Source organism: Clupea harengus, chromosome 1 (assembly GCF_900700415.2).
Source record: "Clupea harengus chromosome 1, Ch_v2.0.2, whole genome shotgun sequence".
NCBI lineage: Eukaryota > Metazoa > Chordata > Actinopteri > Clupeiformes > Clupeidae > Clupea > Clupea harengus.
The window spans coordinates 24,483,819-24,504,567 of record NC_045152.1 but is presented as its reverse complement, the minus strand read 5'-3'; the positions used below and the strand labels follow the sequence as shown (position 1 = coordinate 24,504,567).

General features: G+C 46.2%; 1 protein-coding gene across 1 annotated transcript; it reads right to left on the bottom strand.

Moving 5' to 3' along the window:
• Window positions 1-7,930: 7,930 nt before the first annotated feature.
• Window positions 7,931-9,776, bottom strand: junbb (JunB proto-oncogene, AP-1 transcription factor subunit b). Its single transcript, XM_012825945.2, has one exon. It carries the CDS (start codon window positions 9,394-9,396, stop codon window positions 8,413-8,415), a length of 984 nt encoding a protein of 327 aa, XP_012681399.1. The 5' UTR covers window positions 9,397-9,776; the 3' UTR covers window positions 7,931-8,412.
• Between the last annotated feature and the right edge of the window lie 10,973 nt (window positions 9,777-20,749).

Genomic DNA, 20,749 nt, shown 5'->3' with positions numbered 1-20,749 from the left:
TCGCTCATCTGGATTATACTTCTTATATCTTATATATCTTATTCAAAGATGCAGAGCAGGACCTGTTCTCTTTCAAGCATTAATTTGGTCTCACTATGGGTACGACTCCCCCACGTATTCATCAGAAGCAAAGTTTGTCTGGCCACGTCTGGCCCCCAAATTCGTCATTGACTAGCTCACCATGTTAGCTTTAGCAAACGGGACCCCACGATGGCGGAGTTTAACATACCTGTTGGTCAATCCCAGGAAACCCCAGCGAGCCCCCGTGCGGACTGGGCTGAGTGGATGGATGAAACAACTCCACTGGAGACCACTTCCTGTGCAAGGGGTGGGATGAACTCCCCGACACAAAGTTGGATTTGTTGGAACGATCGGACAACATTCTGTTGTATGACGACGATAACGTTGATCCTTTTCTTCCGTCAACAGGGCCTAAAAAGACCAGCTTCCAATACAAGGGTGTCCCAGGTGAAAAGTACGGAAAGACAACTCCTCCCCTTGTTCCCCAATTGCCTGGAAGAAGCTACCCGCACCTGGCCAAAAACCTGCCTTTCAAAGAGCCTGGCCCAGCGAGCAGCTACACTGGACTGCACAGCCATGGAAAAGAACAGGATATCCAGGCTGCTGCTGGTGGAGCCATTGGTGGCACACCACCTACACCCCAGCATTGTCGTCTCCATGCTCCAGGCTGATGAGATTTTTCTCTCTTAGCAGCACGTGGCCGCATATGCTCTCTAGCAGAGCAGGCCCTCAGATGCTCTCCTCCACCTGTTGTGCTGAGGGTGCCAGTAACAGCATTTGCACAGCACAGTGGCACGTTACAATGGTAGTGCAGAACTACCCCCCTTGATTTTCAAATATGATGTATTTGCAAGCAATGGTGGATGCAGCTTGTTTGCAGCTTGAAAGGAGCGATTCAGGTATTACCTCCAGCACTGAGCCAAAGCAGCTTCCATGTATTTTGTGGTTCCCAAGAACATTACATTTTTTACATTACATTTAGTCATTTAACAGACGCTTTTGCCCAAAGCGACGTACAAGGGAGAGAACAGTCAAGCTAAGAGCAATAAAAACCTGGTGTAACAATAAATACTACTTTACATAAGAAAATAGAAAAACGACATAGAAAGAAAAATAAGTGCAGGAATGTAACTGCTGAAGTGCAAGTTTAGGAAGGGAGGTGCTCTCTGAAGAGTTGGGTCTTCAAAAGCTTCTTGAAGGTAGAGAGGGACGCCCCTGCTCTGGTAGTACTAGGCAGTTCGTTCCACCAACGTGGAACTACAAATGAGAATAGCCTGGATTGTCGTGCTTGCATAGACGGCAGTGTCAAACAACGCTTACTAGACGAGCGCAGCATCCTGGGTGTAAAATTTGCCCTTACAAGAGCATTTAGGTAGGTGGGAGCAGAACCAGCAAGCACTCTGTAGGCAAGCATAAGTGACTTGAACTTAATGCGAGCAGCTACCGGCAGCCAGGAGGGCGTTGCAGTAGTCAAGGCGGGAACTCACCAAGGTTTGCACCAGCAGCTGGGTGGCATACTGGGTTAGGTACGGCCTGATTTTGCGGATGTTGTATAGCGCAAAGCGGCACGACCTGGAGACAGAGGCGATGTGGGCCGTGAAGGTCAGTTGGTCATCAATAATGACCCCGAGGTTTCTTGCTGTTTTGGATGGAACAAGAGATAAAGAGTCAAAATTGATATTGATGTTATGGTGGATGACCTGTTTGGCTGGGAAGACCATCAGTTCCGTTTTGGCCAGGTTCAGCTGAAGGTGGTGATTTTTCATCCATGTGGATATATCAGCAAGACAGTGTATCATCGGCATAACAGTGATAGGAGAAACCATGCGAGCGGATGATAGGGCCCAACGAGGTGGTGTAAATGGCAAAGATAAGTGGTCCCATCACCGAGCCTTGGGGCACCCCAGTGGTGAGGCGGTGAGGTACAGACAGCTGACCTTGCCATGACACGTTGAACGAGCGCCCAGTGAGGTACGATTCAAACCAGGAGTGCGCCTTGCCAGAAATGCCAATACTTGACAGTATGGACAGAAGGATGCGGTGGTTGACTGTATCAAACGCAGCTGATAAGTCAAGCAGGACGAGAGCCGAGGATTGAGCTGCTGCTCTAGCTGTTTTTAAGGCCTCCGTCACAGACAACAGGGCTGTTTCGGTGGAGTGACCGCTTTTGAATCCAGACTGGTTTGGATCGAGGAGATTGTTCCTCGACAGGAACTCTGTGACCTGTTTGGAAGCTGCCCTCTCAATGGTTTTAGATAGGAGCGTGAGAAGTGAGACCGGTCGATAGTTTTCCACCTGAGTGGGATCGAGAGACGGCTTCTTGAGCAGCGGCGTTACCCAAGCCACTTTGAAAAGAGAAGGAAACGTTCCAGAATTAAATTAAGTATTAATCACCTGTGTGATTGCCGGTAGGACGGCAGGCGATATGGCTTGAAGGATGTTGGATGGGATGGGGTCCAGCGGACATGTAGTTGGACGGCTACCTGTTAGGATTTTGGAGACCTCACTCTCAGTGAGGGGGATGAAAGAAGGAAACGATGAGCCATTGATGGTTGTGCCCTTAGGGGGGGAGACAGTTGGTTGAATTGTTTCCCGATGGCTGCCACTTTCTCTGTGAAAAAGGAAGCAAAGGCATCAGCAGTGAGGTTAGTAGCTGGGAGAGGAGGAGGAGGGTAGAGCAGAGTTTTGAAGGTGGAGAATAGTTTCCGAGCGTCAGTTGCACCGTTGATCTTGTCATTGAAAAAAGTCTTCTTAGCAGCAGTGATGCTGGATGAAGGAGGCAGGTAGTGTCTGGTAGCTTTGCAAGATCGTCCGGTGCTGCAGATTTGTGCCACTTTCTCTCAGCCGCTCTGAGATTGGAGCGCTGCGTTCGGAGGGTATCACTCAGCCACGAATGAGACTGGGTAGATCGAGCAGGTCTAGCGGAAAGTGGACACAAACTGTCCAGGCATGAGCTCAGAGTGGAGCAGAGAGATTCTGTGGCATCATTGACACCTAGTGAGGAGAAAGTAGATAAAGGTGCAAGAGCAGAAGAAACCTGCGAGGAGAAGTGGGTGGGAGAGAGATTGCGGAGGTTGCGCCAGAACGAGACCATCGGAGGGGGGACTCAATGAGCCGAACATCGAAGCGAATGAAGAAATGGTCCGAGAGGTGCAGAGGAGTAACCGTTAGGTTGTCCGTGGTGCAGTTCCGAGCAAGGATGAGGTCAAGCTCTTTCCCTGCTTTGTGAGTTGGAGGAGTGGGGACCTGTTGTAGGTCGAAAGAGTGAACCAGGGTCCGGAAGTCAGCTGAGTTGGGATTGTCTAGGTGGATGTTCATGTCTCCAAGGATAGGTACTGGACACTCATGCTCAGGGATGGATGACAGCAGGGTGTCCAGCTCATGGACGAAGTCACCCAGTTGTCTTGGTGGACCAATGTTGGATCTGAGAGTGTTAAACAAATTGGTTCACAATGATTGATTGATCGATCTGAAGAACACATACTTTCACAAACCCGTTTACCCCCCTCACAGAAAACTTCTTAGATTCGCCATTCAACTTATATAGACAACTAACTTTTGGCAGCAAAGTCAAAGCAGGAAGCTGTTGCACACACCAAATACCTATTGATGCACCTGTCATCACTGGGGTTTTAGGTCAACTTAACAAAAAGTGTACTTAATCCCACCCAGTCGATAACTTTAATCGGGCTATCTCTTTTGCTGAGCACGCTACATGACACTGAAATTGCGCCACAGACTTATGGGTCTGATGGCTTCAGCACTGGTCGCAGTCCCCCTCCCTCCAGTCGCAGTCCCCCTCGGCAGGCTGCACATGAAGTGGTTTTCAGCGTTGGGTGGCAAAACTCTGCCTGGAGCCACGGTTTCAGGCATGCCAGACTGCTCGCTGACCCTGCGTCGTGTCTGCGTTGAAAGAGATGTTTAAGTTACGGCCGTAACACTGGTTCTGGTTGTTAGAGTGAGGTATCTCACTAGACCACCCTTCCTGCACAGAGCGAGAACAGGTTGTTAACCTTGAGTGATGTTCTTCCACTCTGGCATTCTATTGTACCAATCTAGCATGGAGGAGGGCAATGTGAGGCAGAGGTCAAGCATCGAAGCAACTCCTGTGCTCCTTGCCCCTTACAACCTGAGGCATACCGTTTAATAAGACACACACTGAGGCGAACTCATGACACAAAGGGATCGCAGAAGAGCAGGTCTTACTTGGCAATGACACTAAAGGCAGATGTATGCTTCTGTGTAGTACAGCATAGCACTGTATCTTATGCCGTGGTCTGACGTGCACCTCCTCAGAAACATAACTACATGTTGCGGCGACGCAGACCACAACAACTGTGATTTAACTTTGATCCTTCCACTATGAATTACTGACAGCTGTTTACTTCGCTGGCAAGCTACTTTGTGGGTAGTTTGCTTGCTAACGTAAGCTAACATGATAACATTAGATAGTTGGCTAACAGATGCCTCGCAAATTACCTCAGATGTATTTTTGGGTTACAATAAAAGGGGGTTATCAGATTAGACTACAGTCGATTTCTCAATAACTTTTTCAAAATCTAAGCAGCAAAAGGCTAAACAAATTACATCCATGTACATGGCCGTCTATGGAGTTTGGCCCAGAGTTTGTTTATTTTTTCTCCAACTAGCGTTGTGGTGTTGAATTGCAGAGCTACACAGACACACCAGCACACAAGTATCATTGCTCACAAAGGCATAAGACCATTTGTGTAGACTGCAGCGTAAATTCTGCATAGATTAAAGCATAAATCACGCTTCACACTGATGTGCACAGATAATGTTAACCTAACACAGGGCATAAAACAGCATAAACACAGACGAAATTATAACAGTTACACATGCTAACATCAGACATTACACATACACTCATACTGGACACAAAAGGGAGGCACAACCTGACCACTAACAGCTGAGGAGGTGGGGAGGTGTACCCATACTAATGCTATCATAGACCTTTTCGACCAACAGCGAACAGGTTCTTGAACTGGTTCCATTCATGATTCTTTGAACCTTGTTGCGATCTAGCGAACCAACCTGCATTTCCACCAGTTTTGAGCTAACCGTTGTAATCAAGGATGCATCATCAACAGAGGACATTGTACAATGCACAAGGGAAGTAGTTTCCTGTACAGTCGTTTGCCGGGTCACATTGATTACCTGCGAGTGAAAAACTGGAGGAAAAAAAACAACAACTTCCTTTTGGTTCCAGCTGCACACCAACGTTTCAGGTTCTGAACAAATGTATTTTTGGGTCGAAATGCGCCAAACGGTTCAAAATTTGGTGTGTGGACCAGAACCGAAACGGTTCCCTGCTGGTGGAAAAAGGATGAGCAAGAACTGGGGTTACAGTCGTAACCTAATTCTTTGGCTGCAGTTGGATAGTCTGTCCTATTGTCTTTTCCTGACCACTTTTCCTTGACCTTGATGAAAAAAACTCATGAGGTCAAGGTCAAGGTCAAGAGAAGAATCCGACTGCACTTACACTAGACTACCAATTATGCAAAGGCGGATGTTATTGACATGAGTCACGTTGATCGGTTGTTGATTGAGTTGTTGCCGTCGCAAGGAATTAATTTAATTAATTTAGTAAAGGATGCTCTCAGTGTACCCTATTCTAAAGGAGATACAAAAGGAAGTATTGAAGCTCCTTTCCCAAGCATTTAGAGAATTTGACCAGCTCTTATCATAGTCACTGTCTATCTGTCACTTAGATACTTTCGGGTCTTTTCACTCAATAGGAGCCTTCCTAAGCAAAATAGACGATCTGAACAGGGCCATGTCTCTGGTAGCCTGTTTAGTCATGTGCCATTAACACCACATGGGGGCATAGTGGACTTTTGGAACTGAAATATGATATGAGAGGAAATGTAATTTCCATTAATTGCAGTAAGATTTCAATTCTATGTCTCTATGAGGCAGCTTTCAAGGATTATTTATTATTCATTATATGAGGACACCATCACAAGTAAATTGTTGTAAATGAATTTGCTGATTTGGTTGGTATCTAAATTACTTTTCAAATAAGTGGGTAGAAAATAGTTTTGGAAAACTGCAATACAGCTCTATATTCGTCCTGTTTATCTCTCTCAAAATTTGCACATTTCCAATGGGACATCCAACTTCCGTGGGTATGATGAAGAGTTCGTGTTTTAATAGATCAACCAAAGGCCGTGATGCACCAAATGATATTCCGTTTAGTGGGTGACTGGAAGGAGAGGTGTGGGTAGGAGAGGGAACGGTGCCCACCATCATCTTCAAGCGTCACTGCTCGCATCACAGATTTTCCCACGTGCTCACGGTGTAGGTTGTGGACTGAGCAGTGTTTGGCTGAAACAGCCCTCGTGCCTGGAGAGGGCGCCCTATGCTTGTGCGCTCTTAAATACACCTACCTGAAACTCATTTGGTTGGCCAAAAAGGACTTGGGTGGTAGTCATTTCTTTATCACCTAATGTGGCGTGACGGTGAGAAGGCAGTAGATTAGACAGCTGTGGTGAAGAGATTTTCACTAATCTGTGACACTTTGTCAAGACAATTGTCTATTGAAGTCAGAAATATTGGGTGGGTTATCAAAATTGGAGATGGAAAAGACAAACAGCCTTGAGATGGAAGAAGTGGGGGTGGTATTAATATGTTCCTTAACGTCGTCCAAAATGAGCCCTCGTGGAAATGACATAAAAGAGAACTACGCCTTTAAACTCACAAAAACAAGGTGAACCAGGAGTAGGCAAAAGTAAAGATTTTCGAAGCTGTCCTTTGATGTGGCTGTCTTTGATGTCCTTGTCATGTCAGATAGACCTTTGACAACGCCGAAGAGGGGAAAAAAACAGTATCACACACAAAAATGCATTTTAGACGTAAATCGTTAAATCTGCCGAGTGGCATCTCTACAACGGCCTCTCGCTCAACCCATCAGCTCTGCAGGTGCCCAATGCAAAAGCCAAAGCGCCGCCTACGCTACTGCAATTCCCTAGGTCCCTGTCATTTCCCCATATGCATTTTTAATTAACGAGATTCGGATCTAATTAAGCCTACTGGGTCGACTGCACAGCTTTATATGCTGATTTAAACAGCTATATATTTCGCAAAATGCTGAATTGATATTTTAGGCCCGACTTTGCAAAAATGTCGAAATAATGTTTTGTGCCGTGGATTGCCTTCAAAATAGCTATAGTCTGCCAATAATAGCTATAGTCTGCCAGACTTTGGCAACTCAACCCTGAGTTAACCGTTGAGTTCGGAGTTCGTAGGCTGACGTAGACGAAACGAGTGGTCAGTTTATAATAATGTTAATGTGACTGTTTTATCCTTTAGGCCTATAAGTCAACAGTCTCAACCGAAACGATGCATTTAGGCTAAAACTATAAAAATGTCTTGTGGGTCATTGATTTCTGGGTGGATTTTTTTAAATGTTGTCAATTATTGTCATTATAGTCTAATATTGGTTTATCTCCACGTCTTCACAGGCTACTTGAAAAGGGAAATTAACCCACTGAGATCGTTGGCGCTGGTTCAAAGAAAGCATCCTGGGCTGTGACGTAAAAGGCATATAAATGACCATATATGGACAGTGAGCCACCATAAGGGAAAGACCTGACGCGCTTTGGGCTGTTGAGCTGGAGGCTACAGCAAGACCTGTCAATAATGCAGACATTATTGAGTCGCACCTCAGAGCATGTCAAATGAAAGTAATGTTGTGAAAGTGGACTTTCAGGTCGCATATGACTGCTGTGTGAAATATGTTTTCAGTGGAGTAGTAGGAGCCATGCCCTCAGAAAAAATGTAGGAACTGTGATTACATAAGAGACGGAAGTAGCCTTGCCAAATCCTGGGATGAGAGGTAGTGTGAATTCACATATATATGTATTAAGAAAACCAGAGAGAACGGAGATCAATTTTGTGTCAAATTTTACTTAAATAAACAGCGCACAAACAACAATATAAAACGTAAACATGTGACATTGTTGAAGTTCATCGGGATCAACCTGACGAACAAAAAATAATTTACACATTTCATAATGCAGTATTGCATGACAGTATCATTTGCATTTGTGACATACAAATAGTCCCATTTGATCTAGACAAGCCAGATGATCAACATAGGCTACTATATGTGCCGACTGGTTCGCTACTTGTCCATCCGAGGTAGCCTATGCGTTGTCCCATTCCTTGTGCTACACCATTACAGCGACAGCTGTTCCTCTCTTGGTCCCTTTAACGGCGCACAGCACCGAAGTAGGCTACCATTTCTCATGGTCCCATATTTCAGGTTATTTTAGGTCTGCCGACAAAGCAGTCAGAACAACTAAAATGTATAGGCCTTTACCAGTCTTATACCTCCAGTGTTGAATCTTAGTTGGCCTGTTTTATCATCTAAAACGCCTCCATTTTGCTAGTCAACATGAGCTGACATCCGCTGCTTACATGCCTAAGGACTTTCTGCTTGAGTTGGGCGACTTGTTCCCGCAGCACCGAGGCCGTACTAGACAGTCCTGCGTTGTCAGACTTCAGGACTTTCACTTTCTCCTCCAACCGGGAGATGCGTTCCAGCTTGCGCCGCCGGCACTTTGTCGCTGCCACTCGGTTTCTCAGCTTCTTGCGCTCTGCCTTTATCCGTTCCTGGGATTCCATGTCGATCGGGGACATTGGAGGTGAACCGTCGCTGCTGTGCATGTCTGGCACGATCTGAGGCTCTTCTTTCAAAGCCAGGAGACGCGGTTGATACAGTCCAGCTGCTGGTAAAGAGTGCTGGAACGAGTGTGAGACGTGTGCGGAGGGGTCTTGGTGCTGGCTTTGCTGAGGGTGCGGTGGCAGGTAGCTGATTGTTGTGGAGGGGTAGCTGGACGAGGAAGAGAGGCTGGCGCCGGGACAATAGGTGTTGAGTGTTGTGTATATGGGAGGCTCGAGCTGCAGGGAGGAGCCGAACACGGGGGCTGCCGCGGAACACGTCGTCACACCACCGGCTCCAATAGACACGTTGGGCGGGGGCATCTGGTTCATCTTGTGAAGATCGTCTAGGGCTTTGACGAAACCCTCCGCGAAGCCCTCCTGCTCGTCGGTGATGCCTCTGCCGTAGAGGTACTGGCCTGGGGTAGGGGTTGTGATGACACCGTTGCTGTTTTGGATGATCAACCTCTCGAGTTCCGGAGAGGCGAGCTTGAGCGAGCCGATGTCAGCGTTTGTGGCTTGATAGAGGTCCGTGTCTGCTCGTAGTTTTAGGTTCCTATAAGATTCAGTGAAACTGACATTCATATTCTCCTTTGGGAGTTTGTAGTCGTGCAATGCAGCATCTGAGTGGCCGTAAGATAAGAGAAAAGAGTCGTCGTGATAAAACAGCTGCTCCATTTTTGTAGACATAGAGTCGTTGAGTTCAATTCGCTTACCCCTTCGATGAAAAGTCACTTTAGTAACCTAATGAATGAATGAACAAGACACTGTCGTAGACAAGGTGCATTGATTTCCCACCAGAAAAGTCTATGTCTGTCCACTCACTGCAACGTCAATGTGGTCTCCTTGAAGGATGCCTGCTGGTATAATCAGCTGTGGTCCAGGCTGACAGTCCGTGTGCTGACAGGCTACGAACGTGCAAATGCAATGAAAATGACAGGCGAACCCAGAAGATGTACTAGACTTTCCTTAATAACTTCGTGTGCCCGTCTTAAATTCGAAGTACAGGCTGATGTGTTCAGTGCCTGTTCGACTTTCACTGGAGTGTGCGTTCTGTCGAAGTTGGGACTCAGCCGCCACAGGCCAGTTTATATACAGTTGTACACTTGCAACCAAACGGTACAAGCCAGCGATCGGTGATTGGTTGGCAATGTTGAGACTCTGCTTGATGTATCCGCCCCTAACAACGGTACGTCACAGCTGTGACGTGATTGCCGGGAACTCATGGATAGTAAACAAGCCTCTGGGCAAGAGGAGGCGAGCGAGAGAAGCAGTATCAAGCTATGGGGCAGTGAGCAAATAATTAACAGCCATAATGACAAAAGGATATGTGATGATAAAGGAAACATATTCGATGCTACTAAAGGTGTTTGTTTTGATTCTTCATTTATTCGAATATCGATTCATTAGGTTAGCAGCATACCAAGGAGTAAGTTTAAACGACGCAACTGGCTTGGCTGATTTATATGCCAACGCGTAAACTATAGCATCTGGGCTCTCTTTTTCAGTCAGGTATAAAACATTTGACTAAGTTGTCTTTAACGGGGAACAATCGACCTTATAACATAACATCTAATAACTAGGCAAGTCTATGGAATTAGCTAATGGGAAACATGTCATCAGTAGAGTGCTTTGTGATTGCATATTTAGTCTGGCATAATTAGAGTTATACATTTCAACCGGAAAGAATGTCCTATATTTTGATTTTTTTTGTTGAGTTGGCAGTTAACAACAAAGACGTAGCATACATTTTGGTTTTCTAGAGCTTCTACCGGCTTCTTCTTCAGGAAGTTTACAGCCCATAAATGGGCATACATCCGCTTCGTTTCCCCCTCATAAAAAAGAAAAAGGCACGCCATCTAGACCCGCCCACTTTGTGAAGATACGAAGCAGCTTCTTCGGGACAAGTGGAAGAACCATATTTGAGTATCGATGTATGTATAGCTAACAACTTGTTAATCAACGCAGCAGTATTTTATACATGAATTTAAATAACCTATTTAAATAAGGAAATAGCTTCACTTTAACTCCAGAATCAATTCTTTGAATATTAAAATGGACCAACTTAAACAAATGGACCAACAAAAACTCATAATGTGTACCAGATTGCCCCAGTTCTTCTACGAGGGAGTATACTGCCCAATGCAGCACCAACAAACCAACAATGCTCTGCTTTTGGGTGACGCTAATCCAACCAGTATATCTTGATCCTTATGCAAGGCAGTTTTTCTTTATTGATGAATATTTTTTTTTTAAATGATTGTTACTCTGAGAGTAAAAGGTCCAGAAAGTTAAGATTGCTTCATCATGTTGCAGCAATACAGCTGTTAAAGCTAGATGCTAACAGCACCAACATTATAGGTTAAATTCTTAGGGACACAGCAATAAAACGTGTTTTACTGTGAGTTGCATTGAACTTGCATTTCTGACTTCAGTGACAATATGTTATTTTATATTTTACTGAAGCAGAATGTGAATCTCAATCTGTAATGATCTTTTACTTTAAACTGAATATAACAGTGGTGCAAATTAATCTGCAAGTCTTGATTTTACATTGCTTGTTTTTGTGAATGTAATTATAACATGCTTTGTCATCCTCATACATGTTTGCTCATATGTGATAATGTTATCTCACGGTGACAACATGTTTTACTTTTGTACATCTTTACTCATTGTCAGGGGTTACGGGCACTATGCAACACCCACCCGTGAAGTCTATTCTTTCCCTCGGAGCCCTGATTTGGTGGTTTTGGGTTTTAGCAAATGAATGTTTAAAAGTTTGGCCAGGGTGTCTGAGACATTTGGCACCCGTGTGCTCAGGCGTCCAGCACAGTGTGTGTTTACCGTAACACTCAGCACTGGGCAGCATGCCACCAGGCCACTGGCAAAGCTCACTTGTGAAACAACGGTAAATAGCACACAGATGGAGAAGCTGCGGTCTGTGTGTGTGTGTGTGTGTGTGTGTTTGTGAGAGGGTGCATGTGTGTGTGTGTACATGTGAAACACTTGGTCAAGGTCAGTTGTTTTTATTTACCTTATGGGTACAGAGCTCTCTTGTCAATACGTGTATTCATCATATGAATTAATGAACCTAATAATGATCCGTCTATGGCTCTGGCACATGCATGCATTTGTCAGATCAGAGTTAGGACTATGGCTGGACAAATCAGATCGCCTGTCCATAACTGTTTGTAAAATTAGAAAATTCAGCCTCCAGCACTTCCGTGGGATTTTATCCTTACAATGTTGTACTCTTCTCCTTTATCTTAGTGTAGTGTGTGTGTGTGTGTCTGTGTGGGCTTGTGTGTCTGTGTGAGTGTGTGTATGTCTGTGTGTGTTTGTGTATGTGTGTCTATGTGTGTGTGTTTGTGTGTGTGTGAATACCATGGCTGGATTTAAACATGAATGATTGGGTAGTTTGTGTGTGTCTGCACGTGTGTGTGTGTATTGGAGGGAGAAGTTCTTGTGTCTGTGGTTCATGCTGATGTTCATTGTAGTTGTATTTGCATGAGCAGGGTGAAATGGATTGAAAAAGGCATTGACAGTGACATTTTCTTTGTGCACACACTTTGCGTTTGGCTGTGAAAACTCAGTATGCAATTGTGCATTTTGTGAGCAATTTCAACTCTTCTATGATGTCTACTACTGTTACACACTAAAAGGACTTTCACTTCTTAACCAATTTATAAAAGGTGTTTAGAGGGTGTTTTCTGAAGAGTTAGATTGTCAAGCAATGTCTAGAGACCTCTAGCAAGCACAGATGGAGAGTGTATGTGAGTGCCTATTGTCATTTCGGATAAAAATGTCGGTATCTATTTTAAAAAGCTTCCTGTCACTTGTTTTCCATTACTATCTACGTAAGAAGGCAAGAATATGGCAGTCCTGGAAATTCCACTGTTTTGTTTCCCACAGACAGAGCTGTCTCAACCACTGAAACTAGTCCATCCTAGGAGTCTGCCTTTCCCTCCACCTCGACAGTCCCGCTGTTGTCCTCTGAGCACCTTCAGACAGCCACTCCATTGTTACGTCTGGTGGCTCCGGCAGACAGCTGTCTTATTGTCTGTCTCCCAACGCAATTCGCCGCCGAGCCACGCTGCTCCTCGCGAGTCGGAGGCTGCCCATTGGCCACTCGACCCTGTGACTCACCCAGACTGGAGGAGCCCGTGCCAATCTAAGGTCAAAGCATCCTCGAGAGGAGCCGGAGCTCCACCAGTCGTTCAGCTGCCCTTCAAAGTCCAAAGGCTTCTCCCTAGTCAGCAAGACAGAGGGCTCAGAGAGAAAGGCCAAGGAGACAAGAGTGCACACAGCACAGGCAAGCATGGACGAACAAGGGCCCTTAATAGGCACAGCGAAGATGCCACTCTGTGGGACACAATGGGGGCTCTTGTGCGGTTGTTGTGCGGCGCGGTCAGTGCGGGGAGCCATAAATAGCTCCATCCGTCATCTCCACATGATGCTAATGGTGTTTGTCCCAGGCCCTGACTCTGGCGCACTTCCCCACAACCCCTGTGTTTACATCGTAATTAGCACTGAGCTAAAGGTGATTGATTGTTGCATAGTCACACAGTCGTAGATAACACTGGGCCCTCACACTGGAGCCTTGTCTCCAGAGCGTTAATCCACTGGCCAGCCTTAAATGCCAGGTCAGCATTGTGGCCCCTGGATTCTAACTGATTTATGGCTGATTGCTTGAGGGACAATTGGACCCCTCTAATGAATATAACTGATTGTTGAGAATTCTCGATTGTTGAGGCTCACTCCACTCTTTCTTTTGCTGTTTACTTCATTCATTCTAAAATGTAGAATGCATGAGAGTAATTATTTTAGCCTTCAGGGCCATAAGTCGTTCTGAGTTGGTCTCAACCACATGTCAACATCTTTGGAGAAGATGGCTTCCGGGGACCAGAGAAGCCTCTTGGCTAATTAATGCTGTTACGCACTTAAAGCTGCTAATAAGACATCCTTGTTTCGGGGCAAGTTCTCTCGTTTTAGTTTTCTTGTTCTCTTGTTTTAGTTTTCTTGTTCTCTTGTTTTAGTGCGCAAACACACTGAGCCAGAAGAGGTCTGTACAGCAACCCTCCTCACCCTCTCCCTGTTGGGATTATGTTCCTCCTCTCTCCTTCTTTAGTCATCCTCTCCTGGTTCTGATGGGGTCCGGGAGAGGATGACTAAGGAAGCCCCATTAGTCAGCCATAAGTGTAGGTCACTCAGGCCAACTGGCTCACACAGCTCCAGGTCGTCTCGTGTATTTCCTCATGTGGGCCTGTCCTGTTGTGCCAGCCACTTCACTTAGAGGGCAGGAGGAGGGCGTGTACAGGTATCCTCCGAGACAGCCAGTGTCAGTGATGTACCCCTGCACTAAGGTCCTGGGGCCGAGTGAACACTGCCGTCACAGCCCAGAGACACTGAGCACATGGCAGGAGCTTCCTGGTGTACCTGCTGTAGCGGCCTAAAGGTTATATAAGTATACTTTAGATTGGCATTATACACCAAGTGTAGTATATAGTATATAGTTACATAGTATTGTTCTACCAAGTCAAGTATAGTATAGTTATATAGTATTGTTCTACCAAGTTGTAACTATAGTGAAATAGTATAGTTATAGGCATGGAGAGACACTCTGTCTAGGTGCCCTTACTTCTAAATATGGACATCATGAATCACCATTTGTATTCCCCTCTGTGACTTCCACTTTGCTGATCCTGCTGCCTTGATTTTTTTGTGCACTTCGAAGCCAGTTTGTGATTTCCTCTGTGCTGGTCCAGTCACCCCACTGTCTGGATCCACATCTGTGTGATGGTCTTGTTTTTGTCTGCAGGGTTAACACTTTCTGGTTGTTATTGAGAGGGTGAATGTGATCGGATCGCTGCCTCATCATTAACATATGGATCTCATAAAGGTCTGGCATTAATCATGAGCGCGGGGGTGTTATTACCTCCACCCTCTCCCACACTTGCCCTCCTCGGGACTTTCTGCTTACATCGGCACTCTGTGCCAGGATTAGGCCGTCAAACAGAGAGAAGCCTCAGGCCTGTTTGGCATATCACGTGACACTGACTTCGATTTTTTTCCATCCTGTAGTTTATTTGACTGTCAAACGTCACTCTTTTATTGCGAAACCAGGCTTGCCTTTGCACTCCGGCAGTGTCTCATCTGTTCCCTGGTTGAGTCCTTCTCCCTCATCTCCCAACTCTCCCTTCAGTGCAGATAGAGAGCCAGATAGAGATAGAGAGCCAGTGATTGCCATGCAAACCACATCAGTGCCTGGGAAACCTCCTGTGGAAAGGTCACGACCCCCTGGTTGTGTTGATTTATAGGCACGATGAAGCTCTTGAGACTGATAAAGAGGTGACTAAGTCGTGACTCGGTCTGTTCGGCTCGCCGTAGTACAAACGTAAATATTACGTGTCTTAGGAGGAGCTGCGAGCTCAGGGGGGATTGCGACACACCTTGAGCGGAGCGAAACAAGCTGACAAGAGATGCCGCAAGAAAACAGATGTTTCCATGAAGGGCAATGTCAGGGAGAGGGGGCGACGATTCTGAGCACTCTATTCTTAAACACACAATGGGTTTGTTTCCTCTCTATTAGACTGGCAGGACTTGTCCTCACTGGCATTTGTGGAAGAGACCCAGATAGAGAGGGTGATGTCATAAACTCTGCCTCGTGATGGGACAGAATGCAGTGTCTCTACAACAAGTCCAGACAATTCCATACCCAGAGTACCAATAGTGGGTGTATGCACATCAGTACATCAACACCCTAGCCTGCGGCTACACTCATAATACACACGTGCACATGTACGTAAATGTGTGTGTATATACTCGTAAACACACACACACAGACACAAATATACTCACACACACTTAAGCAACCTCTCACACCCATTCCTCCAATCTTCCAACACACACTGATATGTACACAGATAAATACTGCACTCACACCAACATACAGTGTATCTCTACAGCTGTCATCACCATTCCTTGTGAAGCCGGTGTATTTCTCTGGAGTAGAGTTCTTCCCCCATACTGATAGCCAATATTAAAGGCATGCTCTGGACCGGATGTGTAGTGTTGTGATTTTAGGCACTGATACTACAGCCGTGATAACGTGTAGCTCAAGCCTGGGTGGGACAGCTGTGTTTACCACTTTCAACTCAATTAACAGTCTGCGGTCTGTGTTTAACATGGTAATTACTGCAGGTTTAATATAGTTCACCCTAAGTAGTGTGTTTAGGAAGCTCCGACTAAGGATTCTTCATGACAATTATACAGTCTCGTTTGGGCACGATGCCCATTTTCATGGGCCAGGAGAAAATTGGTCCTTACCTCTCATTTGGGACTGGAATGAAGCATGGGTTTTGTTTGTGACGTACGCTGGTCTGGACTGGAATTTGTCAGTTTGAGTAAACATGCTCCGCACTGCACCCAATTAGGCCTGTGCATTCATGTGAATGTTGCGGCGTTGCTGCAGTTTATGGCCTATAAGTGAACCTCACACGCAATGGAAATGGCTGTGTCGCCTCTTGCATCATCATGCCATCGTGATCCTGTGCAGTTTGGGTGTGATATGTGGGCAGCATCGACGGGAAACGGGGTTGTTGACAACCCGAGAGCGCCTCGGTAGTGCGCTTGGTACTGTACAAACCTCAGAAACCCCAACTGCTTTGCCACATGTAAGAGAAACTCACTCACTCACTCACTCACTCACTCACTCACTCTCTCTCTCTGTTTTGCGCACACACACACACACACATCCACAAGCTTAGTCATGTTCTGTGTGCCTGTTAGACAGGTTGCTGCTTCACCACTGTCTTTGTGAAGGTCAACACCCCGCTCCTATGGCACACACCCATGGATGCAGAGGCCATCAGAGCTTGGATTTCAGTTTGGCATCTCCCAGCCATGCTGATAATGTGCTGCTAACTATTGCATGCAACAATACAGAAAAAGAAGACATAAGACATATTGAAAAATAGCACAGAAATAGACATTTAAGGACTGTATGGAATTCAACTACAAGTTCACTGTTGCTGTTGATGTGAAAACTGCTCGTATTCTTCACAGCTTCAAAAGGCTGTGCCAAGTGCTTTGGAGTGAAGCAAGCAGGAGAACAAAAATAGGCGATCAATGTCTAGCAGGGAGAGAGACACACATCTGCAGCGCTCCCTGACGCAGGCTTTGAAGAGGCTGCACAGAGGGGGCCAGCAGGTGAGGAGAGTGTAGGTGGTCGGCTGCTCAGCCCTGCTACCTCTCCTCTTCACAGATGCACAGCACAGCTGTGTGGAATCACTCACTCACTCACACACACACACACACACACACACACACACACACACAGACGCATAATCTGGTCATGCAAACACACAGACACACACACACACACACACACACACACACACACACACACACACACTCACACAGTCCAAAGACCAAATCCTTCACAAAAGTAAAAGCACACACACACCTATCTCTCTCATACAGACACACACATTCACAATTGCACCCCCACCTCACACACCACACCCCCACACTCATACCACCCATCCTGATTCCCCTACCCACCCTGTCTTTCAAAAGCTCCCACCTACACACTCATGCACTTCAACAGCGCCTCTTTAACTCTGCACATCTAAATCTGAGATGTTTGCGGTCTTTAGCCTTTCCCCCACGGCAACAGAAGAGGCAGAATCAGATGAAGAGGGAGGGGGAGGGGGGGGGCATGGCTGACTGACAGTGTTCTCACACATTCTTTTGTTTTTCTTGCACTCTCCTCTCTTCTGCTTCTGGAGCCGCACATTACCATATTTGCCGGGAGCGAGTCTCCTATCTCACCGTCGTCTCGGTGGCTGCGTCTCTGCCGTCTCAGATCCGGGCTACGAAGGCGAGGACGCTTGGAGACACGCGTCTCTCGGAGACACACACACACACACACACACACACACATGACCACACTGAACTTTCAACCCCTACTCCTCTCATTAGAAAATTAGTGTGCAAAAAAAATAATTAGTGTGCAATGTCAGAGATAGACAAAAAGAAACGAAACAAGTGTCTGTACACTTATCTGAGCCGATCCATGGTTTAGCTGTGTATGAACTGGTGCTGAGTAAAACCAGGAACGGCTACTCATCTGGGCCTTTCACTCCTCTCCAGTTTGACGAGCATAGAGGAAGCAATGGGGTGAATGTGTGAAGGTGAAAGACACAAGGGGAAGCAGAGAGGGCACTCCATGGGCGACGCAACCCCATCTAGCGTTTCACTTCAAATTGAGTTTTTAATCCATCATGTCACACAACAGTCTACCACACTAGTCATCTCAAAGTGAGTACAAATGGTATATCTGTATTATATTTATATTAAAATACAGACTAAATACTAGTTGTTTAGTGAGGCGTGAACATAAAAAAAAATTAAGATCTCACTTGATGGTTTTACCCGCCTGTGACCAGAAGTGTGTTATTATGTTATGTACAGCCAAAAGAGTAAGATGCCAGGGAAGAATGTTGTGTACGGTAATAATGGAGCTCTCATTCCTATTTGTGTACACAAGGCACTATGACAAAAGCCATGACACTAATTTGGACTCGGTCACTCATTCTCCCCCTTGACCACTGACTCCTCTCTCTCTCTCTCTCTCTCTGCCTGTGTCTTTTAGCTCACAGATGTCTCATTTTTGTGGTACCACAGAGCATCTGTCCTGTCAGGACATATCAGGGGACTTCGCCCTAACTAGCTCTAACGAGCACCTGCTTGTAATTGCCTCTTAAAACCTAATGACAACATCTCTTCATTTACCTCTCCCTCTCTGTCTCCTAGTCTCTCCCGTCTATGTGTGTTTCTTCATGCTATTTTACAACATGCACCTGCACTCTAAAGTACCCCCTTAACCAGGGCCTGTTCAGTGCTTAGTGCGCACACATTGCTCTCCTGCTGGGCTTTAAGCAGCACACTGATCCTGAACCTGCTGCCTGAAGTCTCCTGGCTCAGCAGGGTCAGTGATTAAGACATCTGCGTGTGAACATCCCCTTATCTGGTACCAGGTGGACCTTGCAAACTGCCTGCCCTCATCCCCTTTTTTAATGCACATGTGGCCAGCGGCAGGCATCCTCCCATGACAGGCCCACTCGCTTGCTCACATCACGCAATCACACAGTCAAGTTCAAACCCAGCTCAACTTGCTACCTTGCCACGGCACTATTCCTTTGTAACCGTTGAGCCACTTGCACTCCCTTTACCACTCCCACTCAGGTTCCCTCCCTCCTGTCCTCCCTTCCTCATTTCCTCACTCTTTCTTTCCCTCCTCCCACCTGGCCCCTGCTGGACACGCCAGAAGCAGCGGAGGTCACTTCCTGTCTTGCGGTTTCTCTCACAGGATGTTGAGGGCAGTGAGGATGAGGTAAAAGAGCTCTTATCACATCTTTAGGCTGTGTGTCTGAGTGCATCTGCATCACTCAATGCGTATGTGTCAGGATGCTAATGGGGGGGGGGGGGGGGGGGCGTTGTGTGACACACACTTTCTTTGATGAACTACATTTCAGTGAATCAAGCCAAGCATGGACATTGTGTGTGGGTATGCACGTTTTTGATGCATGGGAGATTTTGTGACATCTGCATGTATTGATTCCTGTTTCAGTTCAAATTCATGTCCATTACTGTTTGTGAGATAATAATGTTTTAGTTAAAGCCAGACCAGGGACCAGGAGTTGGTGTGTCAGCTGCAGAGGTAGGTAGACACCCACTCAAACAGACAGAGAGAGGAAGAAAGAGCAGAGAGAGGCATAAAACAGAAACATACAGACAAACTTATAAACAGGAGACAGAAAACAGGATTTCAATGTCTGGTCAGCCTGGTACCAACAAAAGCCAGGAGTCCCCTTAGCCTAGAGGAAGGACAGCAGACACAAGGTCATTTGCATTGTAAAATAAAATGACTCGGTTGCAGTGTAGTCCCTACGCTTACCATGAGGGATATCGCTTCTGTGGAAATCTGTCAATTGTGTGTGAGTGTGTGTGTGTGTGTGTGTGTGTGTGTGTGTGAGTGTGTGTGTGTGTGTGTTTGTGCACATGGGTGTGTTTTTCTTTGTGTCTCTGTTCACACTTCAGCAGAACTGAGTGTGTGTGTGTGTGTGTGTGTGTGTGTGTGTGTGTGTGTGTGTGTTTGTGTGTGTGTATGTGTGTGTGTGTGTGAGTGTGGGTGTGTGGGTGTGTTTGGGCACAGGGGTGTGTTTTTCTTTGTGTCTCACTGTTCATACTTCACCTCAGCGGAACTGTGTGTATGTGTATGTGTATGTGTATGTGTATGTGTATGTGTATGTGTGTATATGTATGTGTATGTGTATGTGTGTATATGTATGTGTATGTGTATGTGTTTGTGTTTGTGTGTGTATATGTGTGTGTGTGTGTGTGTGTGTGTGTGTGTGTGTGTGTGTGTGTGTGTGTGTGTGTGTGTGTGTGTGTGTGTGTGTGTGTGTGTGTGTGTGTGTGTGTGAGTGAGTGAGTGAGTGCTGATCTTCAAAGTTACAAAATGTGGTGTTTCTGCAGAGAGCTGTGAATGCTCTTGAGATCAATATCTTGAAAGTGTAAACTGAGAAAAGAGCACTGGAGGCCTACAGCTTTGTGTGTGTGTGTGTGTGTGTGTGTGTGTGTTTGTCCACATTTATTGTGTGTATGTCTGTATGTGTGTGTGTGTGTGAGAGAGGGAGAATGCCGGGAGGGAAGGTGAGTGTGCATGAGTGTGTGTGGGCTGAGAGGCCTCCCTTGGCAGCTGCTACGGAGCTGCACTCTGAGACTATAGACACACATACCACACACACACACACACACACACCATCACCATCATCATCATCATCCTCATCATCCTTTATCAGAGCTGACAGGTTCTTTTCTTCATCCTTCCCTCTGCTCTGGAGACTCATGTACCCTACATGTTGCTGAAAGTGGTGTGTGTGTGTGTGTGTGTGTGTGTGTGTGTGGTGTGTTGATGCCAACACCCCCCACCACCAGCAGCACCCCCCCCCCTACAGCCCCCCCCCCCCACCCCCAA

Bases quoted from the DNA above. Each gene is read 5' to 3' on its own strand.
- junbb (XM_012825945.2), bottom strand. From the start codon at position 9,396: ATGTCTACAAAAATGGAGCAGCTGTTTTATCACGACGACTCTTTTCTC.